The sequence below is a fragment of the Pseudophryne corroboree genome, chromosome 6 (assembly GCF_028390025.1).
Source record: "Pseudophryne corroboree isolate aPseCor3 chromosome 6, aPseCor3.hap2, whole genome shotgun sequence".
Lineage (NCBI taxonomy): Eukaryota > Metazoa > Chordata > Amphibia > Anura > Myobatrachidae > Pseudophryne > Pseudophryne corroboree.
The window spans coordinates 376,989,200-377,006,664 of NC_086449.1; the positions used below are offsets into that span (position 1 = coordinate 376,989,200).

Consider the following 17,465-nt stretch of genomic DNA (forward strand, 5'->3'; position numbering starts at 1 on the left):
CTAGACCAGAAATCGTTGATGTGTGAAAAAACTATGTCAGCTTTTAATATTCAAGTCTACTGCTTATGAATGGCCCTGTGCTGTCTTTACATACTGAAACGCTGTTCTGGAACATGGGGATGACAATGAACTGCGTAATACAGAGCTTCAGATCATCTACATGTCATGCAAGTGATATGCTGGAAGAATTACAGGAAAAATAAAGAAAATAAATCTTCAAATAGTATGAAACAGGTTTATTATTAAAGGTCGCCAAATATCCATAATATATTCACTCCAGATAAACCAAGATTGACTCTCCTGGGAGAAAAGAAAAAGAAAAGAACAGTTGTAAATATAGAGGACTATTTCAGCCATTGTACTACACACAATCACATAACACATACACAGCTTTACAAATCTGCACAATTTGCCGTGACAAAACAACAAATTATGCATATGGTCTTATGTGTATGCTCAATTGAGCACTCCTGCAGGTCATGTGACAGCTTCCAGTTGCCTGTGCTGCACGGCCAACCGGGCGATATTACATGTGGCGATGTACATAGTAATGAAGAACGAAACAGCAATCATTAAGTTGTTCATTAAATCTTCCTGGTGTGTACCGGCAATCTTGCATGGTCCGGGATGAAGGTAAATATGCCCAACCCCCCGCAAGATTGCTGGTTGTCTTAGTGTACCCACCCCCTAAGGCTGCTTTTGCCATTTTAGAATACAGTTGCCAATTTTGGTCCATGACATTGGGAAAGTCGGAAAAAGCTATAGGGACAAATGTACACTTAAGTCACTGCAAATAGAGACCTTTCTAATAACATGTAAGTACTCCTTTTCGATCAGATTATGCATGTGCAGACACTAATGCGGCCTGATACCAACAACACGATGGGGCATGAACTCCATAAGCTCTCTGAAGTATAGAATTTACGGGTGTGGTTCATAGGGTCGACAGTGTCAAGGTCGACCACTATTCATCGACAGGTATGCTAGGTCGACAGGTCAAAAGGTCAACATGAGTTTTTAATGGTTTTTTTTTTGGTGTTTTCTCCGTACAGTGACCAGGAACCCCAATTAGTGCACCACGTCCCCTCGCGAGCTTCGGGCAAGGTGACTCGCTGCGCTCGGCACAGGTTACTGTTCCCAATCATAGTCCGTGTGGATCGTTAAGTATGAAGAAGTTTAAAAGAAAATGAAAAAAAAAAAAATAGGATTTTAATACCTACCGGTAAATCCTTTTCTCCTAGTCCGTAGAGGATGCTGGGGACTCCAAAAGGACCATGGGGGTTTAGACGGGATATGCAGGAGCTTGGGCACACTAAAAAGACTTTAACTGGGTGTGAACTGGCTCCTCCCTCTATGCCCCTCCTCCAGACCTCAGTTATAGGAACTGTGCCCAGGAGAGACGGACATTTCAAGGAAAGGATTTTTGTTTAAACTAAGGGAGAGAAACCTACCAGTCCACACCACAAACATACCGTACAACCGGAGTAACAGGAAACCAGATAACAGTATGAATTAACAACAGCAACAAGCTGAATATAACTAATACACAACCCGCGTGTAAACAAATTTAACCAGTAATAATACACTGCAAGTAACAGTCCGCACTGGGATGGGCGCCCAGCACCCTCTACGGACTAGGAGAAAATAAGATTTTACTTACCGGTAAATCTATTTCTCGTAGTCCGTAGTGGATGCTGGGGACTCCGTAAGGACCATGGGGAATAGACGGGCTCCGCAGGAGACAGGGCACTTTAAGAAAGAATTAGGAATACTGGTGTGCACTGGCAACTCCCTCTATGCCCCTCCTCCAGACCTCAGTTAAGGAAACTGTGCCCGAAAGAGCTGACAGTACAAGGAAAGGATTTTGGAATCCAGGGTAAGACTCATACCAGCCACACCAATCACACCGTATAACTCGTGATAAACTTACCCAGTTAACAGCATGAACAACAACAGAGCATCAGACAAACCTGATGCAACCATAACATAACCCTTATTTAAGCAATAACTATATACAAGTATTGCAGAAGAAGTCCGCACTTGGGACGGGCGCCCAGCATCCACTACGGACTACGAGAAATAGATTTACCGGTAAGTAAAATCTTATTTTCTCTAACGTCCTAGTGGATGCTGGGGACTCCGTAAGGACCATGGGGATTATACCAAAGTTCCCAAACGGGCGGGAGAGTGCGGATGACTCTGCAGCACCGAATGAGCAAACACAAGGTCCTCCTCAGCCAGGGTATCAAACTTGTAGAATTTTGCAAAGGTGTTTGAACCCGACCAAGTAGCTGCTCAGCAAAGCTGTAAAGCCGAGACCCCTCGGGCAGCCGCCCAAGAAGAGCCCACCTTCCTTGTGGAATGGGCTTTTACTGATTTTGGATGCGGCAATCCAGCCGCAGAATGAGCCTGCTGAATCGTGTTACAGATCCAGCGAGCAATAGTCTGCTTTGAAGCAGGAGCACCCAGCTTGTTGGATGCATACAGGATAAACAGCGAGTCAGTTTTCCTAACTCCAGCCGTTCTGGCTACGTAAATCTTCAAAGCCCTGACTACATCTAGGAACTTGGAATCCTCCAAGTCACGAGTAGCCGCAGGCACCACAATAGGTTGGTTCAAATGAAAAGATGACACCACCTTTGGCAGAAATTGCGGACGAGTCCGTAATTCTGCCCTGTCCATATGGAAAACCAGATAGGGGCTTTTACATGATCAAGCCGCCAATTCTGACACACGCCTAGCCGAAGCTAAGGCCAATAGCATGACCACTTTCCACGTGAGATATTTTAACTCCACGGTCTTAAGTGGCTCAAACCAGTGAGATTTCAGAAAACTCAACACCACGTTAAGATCCCAAGGTGCCACTGGTGGCACAAAAGGGGGCTGAAAATGCAGCACTCCCTTTATAACGTCTGAACTTCAGGAAGAGAAGCCAGTTCCTATTGAAAGAAATTGGATAGGGCCGAAATCTGGACCTTAATGGATCCTAATTTTAAGCCCATAGTCACTCCAGACTGTAGGAAGTGAAGGAAACCGCCCAGCTGGAATTCCTCCGTAGGGGCCTTCCTGGCCTCACACCAAGCAACATATTTTCGCCATATACGGTGATAATGTTTTGCTGTCACGTCTTTCCTAGCCTTAATCAGCGTAGGAATAACCTCATCCGGAATGCCTTTTTCCGCTAGGATCCAGCGCTCAACCGCCATGCCGTCAAACGCAGCCGCGGTAAGTCTTGGAACAGACAAGGTCCCTGCTGCAACAGATCCTGCCTTAGAGGCAGAGGCCATGGGTCCTCTGTGAGCATTTCTTGCAGCTCTGGATACCAAGTCCTTCTTGGCCAATCCGGAACAATGAGTATTGTTCTCACTCCTCTTTTTCTTATGATTCTCAGCACCTTGGGTATGAGAGGAAGAGGAGGAAACGCATAAACCGACTGGAACATCCACGGTGTCACCAGTGCGTCTACAGCTATTGCCTGAGGGTCTCTTGACCTGGCGCAATACCTCTGTAGCTTTTTGTTGAGTCGGGATGCCATCATATCCACCTGTGGCAGTTCCCACCGACCTACAATCTGCGCGAAGACTTCTTGATGAAGTCCCCACTCTCCCGGGTGGAGGTCGTGCCTGCTGAGGAAGTCTGCTTCCCAGTTGTCCACTCCCGGAATGAACACTGCTGACAGTGCTCTTACGTGATTCTCCGCCCATCGAAGAATTCTGGTGGCTTCCGCCATCGCCACCCTGCTCCTTGTGCCGCCTTGGCGGTTTACATGAGCCACTGCGGAGATGTTGTGATTGAATCAGCACCGATTGGTTGCGAAGCAGGGTCTCCGCTTGACTTAGGGCGTTGTATATGGCCCTTAGTTCCAGGATGTTGATGTGAAGGCAAGTCTCCTGACTTGACCACAGCCCTTGGAAACTTCTTCCCTGAGTGACTGCCCCCCACCCGCGGAGGCTTGCATCCGTGGTCACCAGGACCCAGTCCTGAATGCCGAACCTGCGGCCCTCGAGAAGGTGAGTACTCTGCAGCCACCACAGAAGAGACACCCTGGCCCTGGGGAATAGGGTGATCAGCCGATGCATCTGTAGATGCGATCCGGACCATTTGTCCAACAGATCCCATTGAAAAGGTCCTCGCATGGAACCTGCCGAAGGGAATGGCCACGTATGACGCCACCATCTTTCCCAGGACTCTCGTGCAGTGATGCACCGACACCTGTTTTGGTTTTAAGAGGTCAATAACCAGTGTCATGAGTTCCTGAGCCTTCTCCGTCGGGAGAAAAACCTTCTTCTGGTCTGCGTCCAGAATCATGCCCAGGAAGGGCAGACGCGTCGTAGGAATCAGCTGCGACTTTGGAATATTCCGAATCCAGCCATGCTGTTGTAACACTTCCCGAGAGCGTGCTACACTAATCAGCAACTGTTCTCTGGACCTCGCCTTTATGAGGAGATCGTCCAAGTATGGGATAATTGTGACTCCCTGCTTTCGCAGGAGCACCATCATTACTGCCATTACCTTGGTAAATACTCTCGGTGCCGTGGACAGACCACACGGCAACGTCTGGAATTGGTAATGACAATCCTGTACCACAAATCTGAGGTACTCCTGATGAGGTGGATAAACGGGTACATGAAGGTAAGCATCCTTTATGTCCAGAGACACCATAAAATCCCCCTCTCCTGAACTTTTCATGTATATATTCAGGGATTTTAAATTCAATATGGGTCTGACCGAACCATCTGGTTTCGGAACTACAACATGGTCGAATAATAACCCCCTCCTTGTTGGAGGGGAACCTTGATCACCACCTGTTGAAGATACAATTTGTGAATTGCAGTTAACCCTGTTTCCCTCTCGGGGGGGGGGGGGGGGGGGGGGGGGGAAGCCGGTAGGGCCGTCAGTGAGGAGGCATCTTCTCAAAGTCCAGCTTGTATCCCTGAGACACAATATCTATTGCCCAGGGATCTAACAGGGAGTGAACCCACTTGTGGCTGTATTTACGAAAGCGTGCCCCCACCGGGCCTAGCTCCGCCTGTGGTGCCCCAGCGACATGCGGTGGATTTTCGTAGAGGCCGGGGAGGACTTCTGTTTCTGGGAACTAGCTATGTTGTGCAGCTGGTTTTCTCTGCCCCCGCCTCTGGCAAGAAAGGACGCACCTCGGACTTTCTTGTTTCTTTGTTCGAAAGGCTGCATTTGATAATGACGTGCTTTCCTAGGCTGTGCAGGAATACAAGGCAAAATATCAGAATTACCAGCTATAGCTGTGGAGACCAGGTCCGAGAACCTTTCTCCACACAATCCTCAGCCTTCCATATGCCACTTAAGGTGGCATCATCTGTCCATTGCATATTCTACAGGATACGTCAAGCAGAAATCGACATAGCTTTGCCTCTGGGACCCAGTATACTCATGTCTCTTTGGGCATGTTTTATGACATATATCTCTTAAGACAGCATCTTATATATATATATATATATATACATACACACATACATATATATACACACACATATACTAGGGTCTCAATTTCTGCTGATAAGGTACCTGTCTACGCCGCCACAGCGCTATAAAACCATGCCGACCCAATCGCCGGTCTGAGTAATGTACCAAAATGTGCACGCTATCTGCAGGATCCCTGAGAATAGCTAGGGCTATCTTTTGGGCAAACGTGACACCCTAGGGGAAGATTCCCATCACATCCTGGCCCTAGTGGGGAAAGGATACTGCCTGAGAATTCTTTGTCGGAAGCTGCAGTCTCTTGTCTGGAGATTCACGCTCTTTTTCCTCATGAGAGGAGGGAAATTTACCTCAGCTTTCTTCCCCTTAAAATGTGTACCCTTGTGTCAGGGACAGATGAGTCATCAGTGATATGCAAATCATCTTTATTACAATAATCATATATTGAATACTTTTCTGCCATTTTGGCTGTAACTTTGCATTATCGTAGTCGACACTGGAGTCGAACTCCGTGTCGATATCAGTGTCCATTATTTTGGATAGTGAGCATTGTGAGACTCTGAAGGTCTCTGCGCCATAGGGACAGACATGGGTAGATTTCCTGTCTGTTCTCTAATCTTTTGTGCAATAAATACACCTTAGCACTTACACATATCCAAACAGGTGTCGGCGTTGTCGACGGAGACACCCTCTCACACACATTAGCTCCATCTCCTCCTTAGGGGAGCCTTTTACCTCAGACATGTCGACACACACGTACCGACACCACACACACAGGGGATGCTCTATTTGAAGACAGTTCCCCCACAAGGCCCTTTGGAGAGACAGAGAGAGTATGCCAGCACACACCCCAGCGCTATATGACCCAGGAATCACACAGTAACGTAGTGTTAACCCAGTAGCTGCTGTATATATTGTTTTTACGCCAAATTTATGTGCCCCCCCTCTCTTTTCACCCTCTTCTATCGTGCTTCTGCAGGGGAGAGCATGGGGAGCTTCCTCTCAGCGGAGCTGTGGAGAGAAAATGGCGCTGGTGAGTGCTGAGGAAGAAGCCCCGCCTCCTCAGCAGCGGGCTTCTGTCCCGCGATTTTGTGTAAAATAATGGCGGGGGCTCATGCATATATACAGTGCCCAACTGTTTATATGCCCACTTTGCCAAAAGGTCTCTAATTGCTGCCCAGGGCGCCCCCCCCTGCGCCCTGCACCCTCAGTGAGCGGAGTGTGTGGGTGTAATGTGGGAGCAATGGCGCACAGCTGCAGTGCTGTGCGCTACCTCATATGAAGACTGGAGTCTTCTGCCGCCGCTTTCGAAGTCTTCTTGCTTCTCACGCTGGCTTCTGGCTCTGCGAGGGGGGCGGCGGCGCGGCTCCGGGATCGGACGACCAAGGGTGCGTTCCTGTGTTCGATCCCTCTGGAGCTAATGGTGTCCAGTAGCCTAAGAAGCATGACCTATCCGCAGTTAGTAGGTCTGCTTCTCTCCCCTCAGTCCCACGTAGCAGAGAGTCTGTTGCCAGCAGATCTCTCTGAAAATAAAAAATCCTAACAAAATACTTTATTAGCAAGCTCAGGAGAGTTCACTAAAGTGCACCCAGCTCTGTCCGGGCACAGATTCTAACTAAGGTCTGGAGGAGGGGCATAGAGGGAGAAGCCAGTGCACACCAGTATTCCTAATTCTTTCTTAAAGTGCCCCGTCTCCTGCGGAGCCCGTCTATTCCCCATGGTCCTTACGGAGTCCCCAGCATCCACTAGGACGTTAGAGAAAAGGATTTACCGGTAGGTATTAAAATCCTATTTTCTCTTACGTCCTAGAGGATCCTGGGGACTATACCAAAGCTCCAGAACGGGCGGGAGAGTGCGGACGACTCTGCAGCACTGATTGAGCAAACATGAGGTCCTCATCAGCCAGGGTATCAAACTTGTAAAACTTAGCAAAGGTGCCGAAACCCCTCGGGCAGCCTCCCAAGACGAGCCCACTTTTCTGGTAGAATGGGCCTTTACTGACTTCGGCAACGGTAGCCCAGCCGAAGAATGAGCTTGCTGAATAGTATTACAAATCCAGCGTGCAATAGTTTGCTTAGAAGCAGGATTTCCAATCTTGTTGGAAGCATACAGGACAAACAAAGCCTCTGTTTTACTGGTAAGAGCCGTTCTGGCGACGTAAATTTTCAAAGCTCTTACATCATCAAGAGACTTTGGAACCTCCACAGCATCTGTAGCCACAGGCACCACAATAGGTTGGTTAATGTGAAACGAAGAAACCACCTTTGGCAGAAATTGTTGACGAGTCCTCAATTCCGCTCTATCCGAATGGAAGATCAAATATGGACTCTTGTGAGACAAGGCCGCCAACTCTGACACTGGCCTGGCAGACGCCAGAGCCAAAAGCATGACCACCTTCCAAGTGAGAAACTTTAACTCAACCTTACGCAAAGGTTCAAACCAGTGAGACATAAGAAACTGCAACACCACTTCAAGATCCCACGGCACCACAGGCGGCACAAATGGAGGATGGATATGCAGCACTCCCTTCACAAAAGTCTGAACTTCTAGAAGGACGGCCAATTCCTTTTGAAAGAAAATAGATAAAGCCGAAATCTGCACTTTTTTTTGGAACCCAATTTCAGGCCTGCAAAAAATGGAGAAACCGACCCAAGTGAAATTCCTCCGCAGGAGCTGCTTTGTTTTCACACCACGAAACATACTTTCTCCAAATACGGTGATAATGTTTCGCCGTAACCTCCTTCCTAGCCTTAAGGAGAATGGGGATGACCTCCCCAGGAATACCTTTTCGAGCTAAGATCTGGCGCTCAACTTTCACGCCGTCAAGCGCAGCCGCGGTAAGTCCGGAAACACGCAGGGCCCCTGCAGTAACAAGTCCTCTCTTAGAGGAAGCGGCCAAGGATCTTCCACAAGCAATTCCCGAAGATCCGGATACCAGGTCCTGCGTGGCCAGTCTGGAACGACGAGAATCACCTGAACCCTTGTTCGTCGTATGATCCCCAGCACCTTTGGAATGAGAGGAAGCGGAGGGAACACATATACCGACTGAAACACCCACGGAGTTACCAGGGCGTCCACTGCACTGGCTTGGGGGTCTCTTGACCTGGAACAATACCTCGGAAGCTTCTTGTTGAGGCGAGACGCCATCATGTCTATCAGAGAAATTCCCCAACCCCCGTCACTTCTGCAAATACCTCTTGGTGAAGAGCCCACTCTCCCGGATGGAGATCGTGACTGCTGAGGAAGTCTGCTTCCCAGTTGTCCACGCCCGGGAGGAAGACTGCTGACAGAGCGCTCACGTGCTGTTCCGCCCAGCGAAGGATTCTTGTGGCCTCCGCCATAGCCGCCCTTCTCCTTGTTCCGCCTTGGCGGTTTACGTACGCCAACGCTGTTATGTTGTCCGACTGGATCAGGACAGGACGACCCTGAAGAAGGCTCTTTGCTTGTAGCAGGCCGTTGTAAATGGCTCTTAACTCGAGAACATTTATGTGGAGACAAGATTACTGGCTTGACCACTATCCCTGGAAATTTCTTCCTTGCGCAACTGCGCCCCAGCCTCGGAGACTTGCATCTGTTGTCAGCAGGACCCAGTCCTGGATTCCGAATCGGCGTCCCTCTAGAAGGTGAGAGCTTTGTAGCCACCACAGGAGAGAAATCCTGGCCCTGGAAGATAGACTTATTTTCCGGTGCATGTGCAGGTGCGACCCGGACCATTTGTTCAGCAGATCCCACTGAAACACCCGGGCATGAAACCTGCCAAACGGAATGGCTTTGTAAGCCGCCACCATCTTCCCCAGAACCCGAGTACATTGATGAATCGACACACTTGTCGGTCTCAGAAGCTCCCTGACCATTGTCTGTATTTTCAGAGCTTTGTCTTCCGGAAGAAACACCCTCTAACTCTGTGTCTAGAATCGTGCCCAGAAAGGGCAGCCGAGTGGCCGGGATCAACTGAGACTTTGGCAAATTTAGAACCCAACCGTGTTGTCACAGAACCGACAGGAAGAGATCCACATTTCTTAACAACTGTTCCTTGGACCTCGCCTTTATCAGGAGATCGTCCAAGTACAGGATAATTGTAACCCCTTGCTTGCGTAGGAGAACCATCATTTCTGCCATGACCTTGGTGAATACCCTCGGGGCCGTGGAAAGCCCAAACGGCAACGTCTGAAATTGGCAATGACAATCCTGCACCGCAAATCTCAGGAAGGCCTGATGCGGAGGATATATCGGGACGTGTAAGTAGGCATCCTTTATGTCGACTGACGCCATAAAATCCCCCTCTTCTAAGCTGGAGATCACAGCTCGAAGAGATTCCATCTTGAACTTGAAAACTTTCAAGTATGGATTGAGGGATTTTAGGTTCAGAATTGGTCTGACCGAACCGTCCGGCTTCTGTACGACAAAGAGGCTCGAATAGAACCCCTCCCCCCGTTGGGACGGGGGAACGGGAACAATGACCCTCTGTTGACACAACTTTTGTATCGCAGCATTTACCACATCTCTTTCCGGAAGAGACACTGGCAAGGCCGAAATGAAAAAGCGGTGAGGGGGCATCTCCTGAAACTCCAGCTTGTATCCCTGAGACACTATGTCTAGGACCCAAGGATCCAGGCCTGATTGAACCCAGACCTGACTGAAGAACCGCAGACGATTCCCCACCTGCTCGGACTCACGCAGGGGAGCCCCAGCATCATGCGGTGGACTTGGTAGAGATGGGGGAGGACTTTTGGTTCTGGGCGCCTGATACTGCAGGCGACTTCCTTCCCCTTCCTCTACCCTTTGAAGCGAGGAAGGACGAGCCTTTTCCTCATTTGTATTTATTGGGTCGAAAGGACTGCATCTGCTGATGGGGTGCCTTTTTCGGTTATGTGGGAACATAAGGAAGAAAAGATGACTTACCCGCAGTCGCGGTAGACACCAGGTCAGCCAGGCCATCACCAAACAAGACACTAACTTTGAAGGGAAGAGCTTCCATATTTTTCTTGTAGTCGGCATCAACATTCCATTGATGGATCCACAGTGCCCTCCTGGCCGAGACCGCCATGGCATTGGCTCTTGATCCCAAGAGGCCAACATCCCTCGCCGCATCCTTCAGGTAATCTGCAGTGTCCCATACCGACGCCACAGCAGGTCTGAGCAATGCACCCGTATTAACGAAAATGGCCTTCAAAAACGTTTCCAGCTTGCGCTCGCCGGATCCTTGAGAGCTGCCGTGTCAGGGGACGGAAGTACCACCTTCTTAGATAAACGGGATAGAGCCTTGTCGACATTCGGAGACGACTCCCATTTTTCCCTGTCATCAGAGGGGAAAGGATACGCCATGAAAATTCTCTTGGGAATCTGCCATCTCTTGTCCGGTGACTCCCAAGCCTTTTCACAAAGAGTATTCATTTCATGAGAGGGGGGAACTTCACCTCAGGTCTTTTCCCTTTAAATAAGCAAATCCTTGTTTCCTGAACAGCAGGTTCGTCAGAGATACGTAAAACATCTTTAATAGCCACAATCATGTACTGAATACTCTTAACTAGCCTTGGGTGTAAAGTAGTCTCATTGAAATAGACATCGGAATCAGAATCCGTGTCGGTATCCGTATCTACCATCTGGGTAAACAAACGCTTTTGTGACCCTGAAGGGGTCTGCACCCGAGTCAAAGCATCCTCATTGGATTTCCTCCATACTTGTGTCTGAGACTCAGATTTATCCAACCTCTTAGACAATGAGGCCACATTTGCATTAAGTGTACTTAACATAGTAACCAAATCAGGTGTCGGCTGTGCCGACAGAGCCATTTCCAGCCCCTTTTATGCGCCCCCCGTAACCTCCTCCGGGGAGGAACACTCAGCCTCAGACATGCCGACACGTAGTACCGACACACCCACTGCCCAAACCAGGGGACAGACCCACAGGGAAGCCCGGAGAGAGAAACACAGAGGGAGTATTCCAGCTCACACCCAAGCGCCCATATATCACACCACAATAATATATGATGATAGCGCTGCCCTTAATGATAAACAAGCACCAATTTATCTGTGCCACCCCCTCCTTTTGCTCCCTTTTACTTGAATGGAACCTGGAGGTCCCGGGCCAGCGTCTCATGCAGCGGCTGTGAATGAGAGAAAATGGCGCTGGTGAGCTGTGCGGATAAGCCCCGCCCCTTCCCGGCGCGCTTCAGTCCCGCAAAAATTCTAATATCTTATGCTGGCGGGGGTATGAAAAACGGTGCCCGGGCACCGTATATGCCTGTCTGCCAGCTCACAATGACCCCAGTAACATGCTGCCCGGGGAACTCCCTCCCCAGCGCCCTGCACCCGCAAGTGTCGTTGGTGAAGTGTGTGGGAGCATGGAGCGCAGCGCTACCGCTGCGCTGCTACCTCGTTACTGAAGTCTTCTGCCGTCTGATGTCTTCGGATCTTCTCATACTCACCCGGCTTCTTTCTTCTGGCTTCTGTGAGGGGGGTGACGGCGCGGCTCCGGGAACAAGCAGCTAGGCGAACCAAGTGATCGAACCCTCTGGAGCTAATGGTGTCCAGTAGCCTAAGAAGCAGAGCCCTTAACTAAGTAGAAGTAGGTCTGACTTCTCTCCCCTCAGTCCCACGATGCAGGGAGCCTGTAGCCAGCAGGTCTCCCTGAAAATAAAAAACCTAACAAAAGTATTTTCTAGAGAAACTCAGTAGAGCTCCCCTAGTGTGTGTCCAGTCACTCCTGGGCACAAAGTCTAACTGAGGTCTGGAGGAGGGGCATAGAGGGAGGAGCCAGTTCACACCCAGTTAAAGTCTTTTTAGTGTGCCCAAGCTCCTGCGGATCCCGTCTATACCCCCATGGTCCTTTTGGAGTCCCCAGCATCCTCTAGGACGTAAGAGAAAAAGGGAAAACTCATATCAACCTTTTGACCTGTCGACCTAGAGCCCTGTCGACCTAGTTACTGTCGACCAATAGTGGTCGACCTAGAGACCAGATCTCATAATTCACACCCTGTCTTCTGACAAACGGTCCACAATTCCCTAATAATAGCCAATGGTGGAACAATGAAACTGCATTCTATATGTATTCTACTGGGTTCAAATTCTTGCGAATGAGGGGGCCCAACTCTTAATGCCAAATTCAGAGTTATTCTCCTTTAGCCATAATCTGGTGATTAAGGACCTATGCGGTAGAGTATTGGTGTACTCCCCCCTGAGTGAATGCATGACATGAATGGGTGCAAGGATAGTTACGTAGTGTCCAGCGGTTATTTATGTCTGCATGTATCAGAGGTCCTAATGCATGTCAACTGAAAACAGGCCCACACCATAACAGTGCCACCACAGCCACATCACCACTGTGATGTCCCTTGTTAGCACATGGGGTCCATTGCCTTGTGGGGTTTCTCCACACTTCCAATCACCAACACGCCCAAAATACAGACGTGTGCTCATACACCTAGCCTCAATATGGTACAGGTGAGCCTCGTTTAGTGTTGTAGTCTTTCGCACAAATGTGCATCTTAGTTGAAATCAGATACGACAAAACAGCTTCACAAGAACACACCGATTAATTAGATATACAATACTTGTTTATCGGTGTGTAAGTCTTAATCTGTATCCGAAGCACAAAACCTGGAGTGAAAGTAGGATGCGGCGTCATAACACTCGTATGCAGATTCAGAAAGACACACTTGGCGCAAGCCAAGTCGCATGGGACCTGGCGCGCCAAGAAGGGATGTTTGACGTGACTGCAGCAATAGTGTATGGGGACACATCTGTGGTTGGAACCTCCACTCATTGGATCAGGCTACAAGTTACCAGTCATCTTGCACCCACTGGCATTGTTCACAAGCCCAGGAGATGGTCTTGTGCCGTGGCGGCAGCAATGGGACCCCAGTGCACTGCCGGCTCCTGTACCACACAGAAGATAAGGAAAGTTGCACTAATGCTGAAGTTACTCGTGATACCAGCATTACAGTTTGCTGTTCTCTACTGCAATATTGCATGCTGGTCAGATGTTACACATGCTAGATGGCACTGTCCACAATCAGTCACAGTTTTATTACTGGATGTATTCCCTGATGTTATGTAGTCGTAGAACATTTTTGAAACTGTAGCACATGAAAATAAATATCTGATGTTGATTTGGGGAATGAATGACCCCTCTCTCCTGCAGCTACCATCAAGCCTCGCTGCCATCTTCACTACGAATTACAAACAATAAATTGCAAAAAGATATCTGCATAGAGCTAGTACTTCAATTGGAGAAGATACTATTTAATGTTGGGGTGTGGTAGCATGTACTGGGAATAGAACAGACTGTCCCAGTTTTTCTGGCATGAGTGTAAAGCAGCATTTTGGTGGACTCAAGTTCCTGTCCTACACGGCATATTAATTGCACAGATGTTAAGAGGTGTAAAGCAGGGTAAGCATGCACAGAATTCTACAATTACTTACCCAAGCATTCCAGATTCTTTGGTCTTTATTATGTACAGGAACATAAGTAATGTGTGGAACAAGTTGTTTCTTCCCTTGAAATACATGGAGATGAATGAAGAAGAGGGCATTAGTATTCTGTACACTTCATTTTCAAAAGACATGGTTCTCCCATCCAGAAGAGACATTTTACATTTCAAACTTGCCCACAGCTCCAACCCCTCTATACCCCACACCAACAAATAAGCAGATATTTCCAACAGACCTATAAAACAGGATATAGAGAAGAAACAAGTAGCAGGAAAAGGACAAACATCCTCCTAGAAAATCAAACTTAAAGAAAAACAACAGCGCTGCCTTTACATAAACTGTTGATAAATGGTGAACCGTAAGCTATATATCCAAATCTTCACAAGTGACAGGATTTATCTCTCGATTGTAAAGTTGATACCAGCAGCTGAGTATGGACACCCGCAGATCTTCGTAAGCTGGAATAAAATCAGCACAATGACCAGCGACTATTAACACCAGCATGCTTGTGATCAGAATAATCAAGCCGCCAACACATTGGGGATTAAGGTGTCTGCTGCAGGGATATTACTAGCAATTACCTGCAGCACATTATCGCAGAAACACTGCACTCGGCAGAGGAGCTGGCAACAGGAATCATAGCGGGAGTGCCACCTTATCCCGCAAGTGACAGAGTCCAATCACCCCATTCAACAGCGGAGATAAGGAGGAACCCTCCGCACAAAAGAATACCTCAATATGGAATGACTCTTGCAATTTGATTTCCAATTGCTCAAAACCCTATTTACATTCTAGATCTCGTTTGATAGACAGGTTGCAGAGGAACCAGCAACACTTCAGCTACCATCAAATATTAATCTATGTGATCATAAGGCAATAACTTTCACTGCAGAAGAATATTTTCCATGGGTGGGAGAAGATCTTCCCCAACCTGACTTCCACAAACTTGAACATGAAGGCGTGCAGAAACCGGTTATATTTAAACTTGCAGCTTATAGAGGATGAGTTTACTCCTTTGCAGGCAATACACAAGTAACCGGTATGGATATATATGCTTGCTGTAAACAAATTCTGCCCAAGCAGTTCAGAAATAAAAGATAAAAGTATAAAATGTTTTAACAAAACAGGATTTTTTGTGTCACGGTTATGTAACAGATACCTTTGGCAAGTTGTATATGTGCTTCTGGTAGACCAGTTCATAGTGGGGAGGATTGACACTGCTCTGATGGATGCAAAACACGTTTTCATTCGAGGTATCTAATGAGACAAATGCGAACAAACATGATTAATTGGTGGCTTATAGTCATTCTGCTGCAATTTCAAAGACATAAAATCCAGCATTAGACTATGATAAATACAGGCTTTATTACACTATACTAACACACTTTAAAATGGAAAAGGTCACTAGTAAACAAACAAAAAAAAAAATTGAATCAAAACAGTAAGAAAAATGACTTGGTGGCCCTGATTCAGAGCTGTGCGCAAAGCAAACCGCAATAATTGTGCACCTTGGCATTACCATGTTGCAATGCAGGTGGCAGTACAGAGATTTATATTAGATATGCACGTATCCAAACTCAAAGTCTAAACTGCAGTGTACAAATAAAGCTGCCAAGCACTTGAGGGGTTGGGTATGAAAAACTGGCAAACAGAATCCTGACGGTCACAGACTGCGGCAGACTGCATAGAATACAGACTGATCCCAGTGAGTATTCTATCCCTAACCGTCCCCTCCTGCAGCCATATCCTAATACAGGCCTGGCTAACCTGTGGCTCTCCAGCTGTTGTGAAACTACAGGTCCTAGCATGCCCTGCCACTTTTTTCTACTAGGGAAAGGTAAAATGGTGGCAGGGCATGCTGGGATGTGTAGTTTCACAACAGCTGGAGAGCCACAGGTTGCCCAGGCCTGCCCTAGTACTCATATTGGGGTTCTGTCAGCATTGTGACTGTTGGGATTGTGAGCATCGAAATCCTGACTACATCCCTAATTGAGGGCTACACGCAAAAGCAGTCTGCATGGAAAAATAAATATACTTGCACCCCTTGCATTGTACCATGATCTGCCCAGGTGCAGCGTTACTTGCTTTTAATGCTTTGCTCCCAACTCAGAATCATTTTGTCTTGTTACAGGTTGCAAAAGGACGTCATAAAACCCCCCCAAAGAACACAGACCACTAAAGCCTCCATTAGACATTAAAAAATTCGATTTTTAGAACCCTGAAAACAACCAATAAGTGAAGAGATACTTCTTCATGCGCAGACTGATCACGAAGCAAAGCTGGCATCAAATTATTCATACTCGAGTTGAATTTTGACGCCATCTTAAGCTGACAGAGGTTTCCATCTAGTGCAGGGGTGGGGAACCTCAGGCCCGAGGGCCATATTAGGCCCGCAGAGCCACTTGATCCGGCCCTGCCAGGCTCACCTAGCCGGGCGCCCGCTGAGATTTTGTTACTAGTGGGCGCCTGGCTTCTTACCCTCAGTAGCAGCCGGAGGCAGGAGCTCACTCCTGAGCTTCGGCTTCCGGCTCTGGCAGTGTGCTGCTGTGCAGTGTTATGGGAGAGATGTTATGACTTCTCTCCCATAGTTCTGAGGAGCGAGCGGCCAGGCGGAGGGCAACGGTCTGGAAGCAGGAGCGGGGCTGGCGAGTATTGTGTTTTTTTTTCTTTTACTGTGTGTGTGTGTGTAAGCGTCGCTACTAGGGGGCATATCTAATGGGGCATAACAACTGACTGGTGGCATATCTAATGGGGCATAACAACTGACTGGTGGCATATCTAATGGGGCATAACAAGTGATGGGGCATATCTAATGGGGCATAACAAGTGACTGGGGGTATATCTACTGGGGCATAACAACTGACTGGGGGTATATCTAGGGGGGGCATATCTACTGGGGGCATATCTATTGGGGCAGGCTCATTTTTAAGTTGATAATTTTTGTATGGCCCCTGAAGGATTTTATAAATATCCAAATGGCCCTTGGTAGGAAAAAGGTTCCCCACCCCTGATCTAGTGGAAACCTCATGAAACCACTAAAGTAGTCCTCCAAATCAGAATTCTCCACTATTTCACCTTGCCCACATAGGATTAAATACACTGGTGGCAATACACCAGTCTTAATCCTGGCAATACAGTTTTTTTTTTTTGTTAGATAAAGAAGAAGCAAAACAAAAACAAAAGGACAGCTGCATACACAAAACTATGAGATTGAGCCTTTAAATTGAGCTAGACCACAACAGTCTGAGGCCCTATACTACCCAGACAACCACCATTCAATCTAATCCTATCTTGGAAATGGACAGTATAGAGAGAGACAGTGCTGCAGGATTCAGAGCAGACAGCCTGGGGCACAAGATATAGAAGGGTTGGAGTTAAACATCTTGAACCTTTAATATCCATGGTCCATTGTTGCCCAACTGGTCCATAGGGAAATTTTTTTAAATTACCAAATTACAAGAAAAAAAAAAATATATTTTTTTTTTACTGGATTATATGGGTATAAAAGTAACCAGAAAAAAATAAATGTTGGTTCTGTCATTGGTTGTTTACACAGTAAGAGCCACCTCACAATAATTG

At 47.6% G+C, this 17,465-nt stretch overlaps 1 protein-coding gene across 6 annotated transcripts in view; it reads right to left on the reverse strand.

Moving 5' to 3' along the window:
• Positions 1 to 221: 221 nt before the first annotated feature.
• Positions 222 to 17,465, reverse strand: part of TMEM209 (transmembrane protein 209) — a 161,590-nt gene continuing 144,346 nt past the window's right edge. For 4 of the 6 annotated variants that reach the window (XM_063926745.1, XM_063926744.1, XM_063926747.1 and 1 more), the window contains 3 exons: positions 15,046 to 15,143; positions 13,878 to 13,951; positions 222 to 300 (listed from right to left, as the gene is read on the reverse strand). In XM_063926745.1, coding sequence (XP_063782815.1) covers positions 243 to 300; positions 13,878 to 13,951; positions 15,046 to 15,143 — 230 coding nt within the window. In that variant the 3' untranslated portion in view covers positions 222 to 242. Of the gene's footprint in view, positions 301 to 13,873; positions 13,952 to 15,045; positions 15,144 to 17,465 lie in introns of those variants that run through there. The other 2 variants (XM_063926748.1, XM_063926746.1) reach the window with 1 other exon arrangement.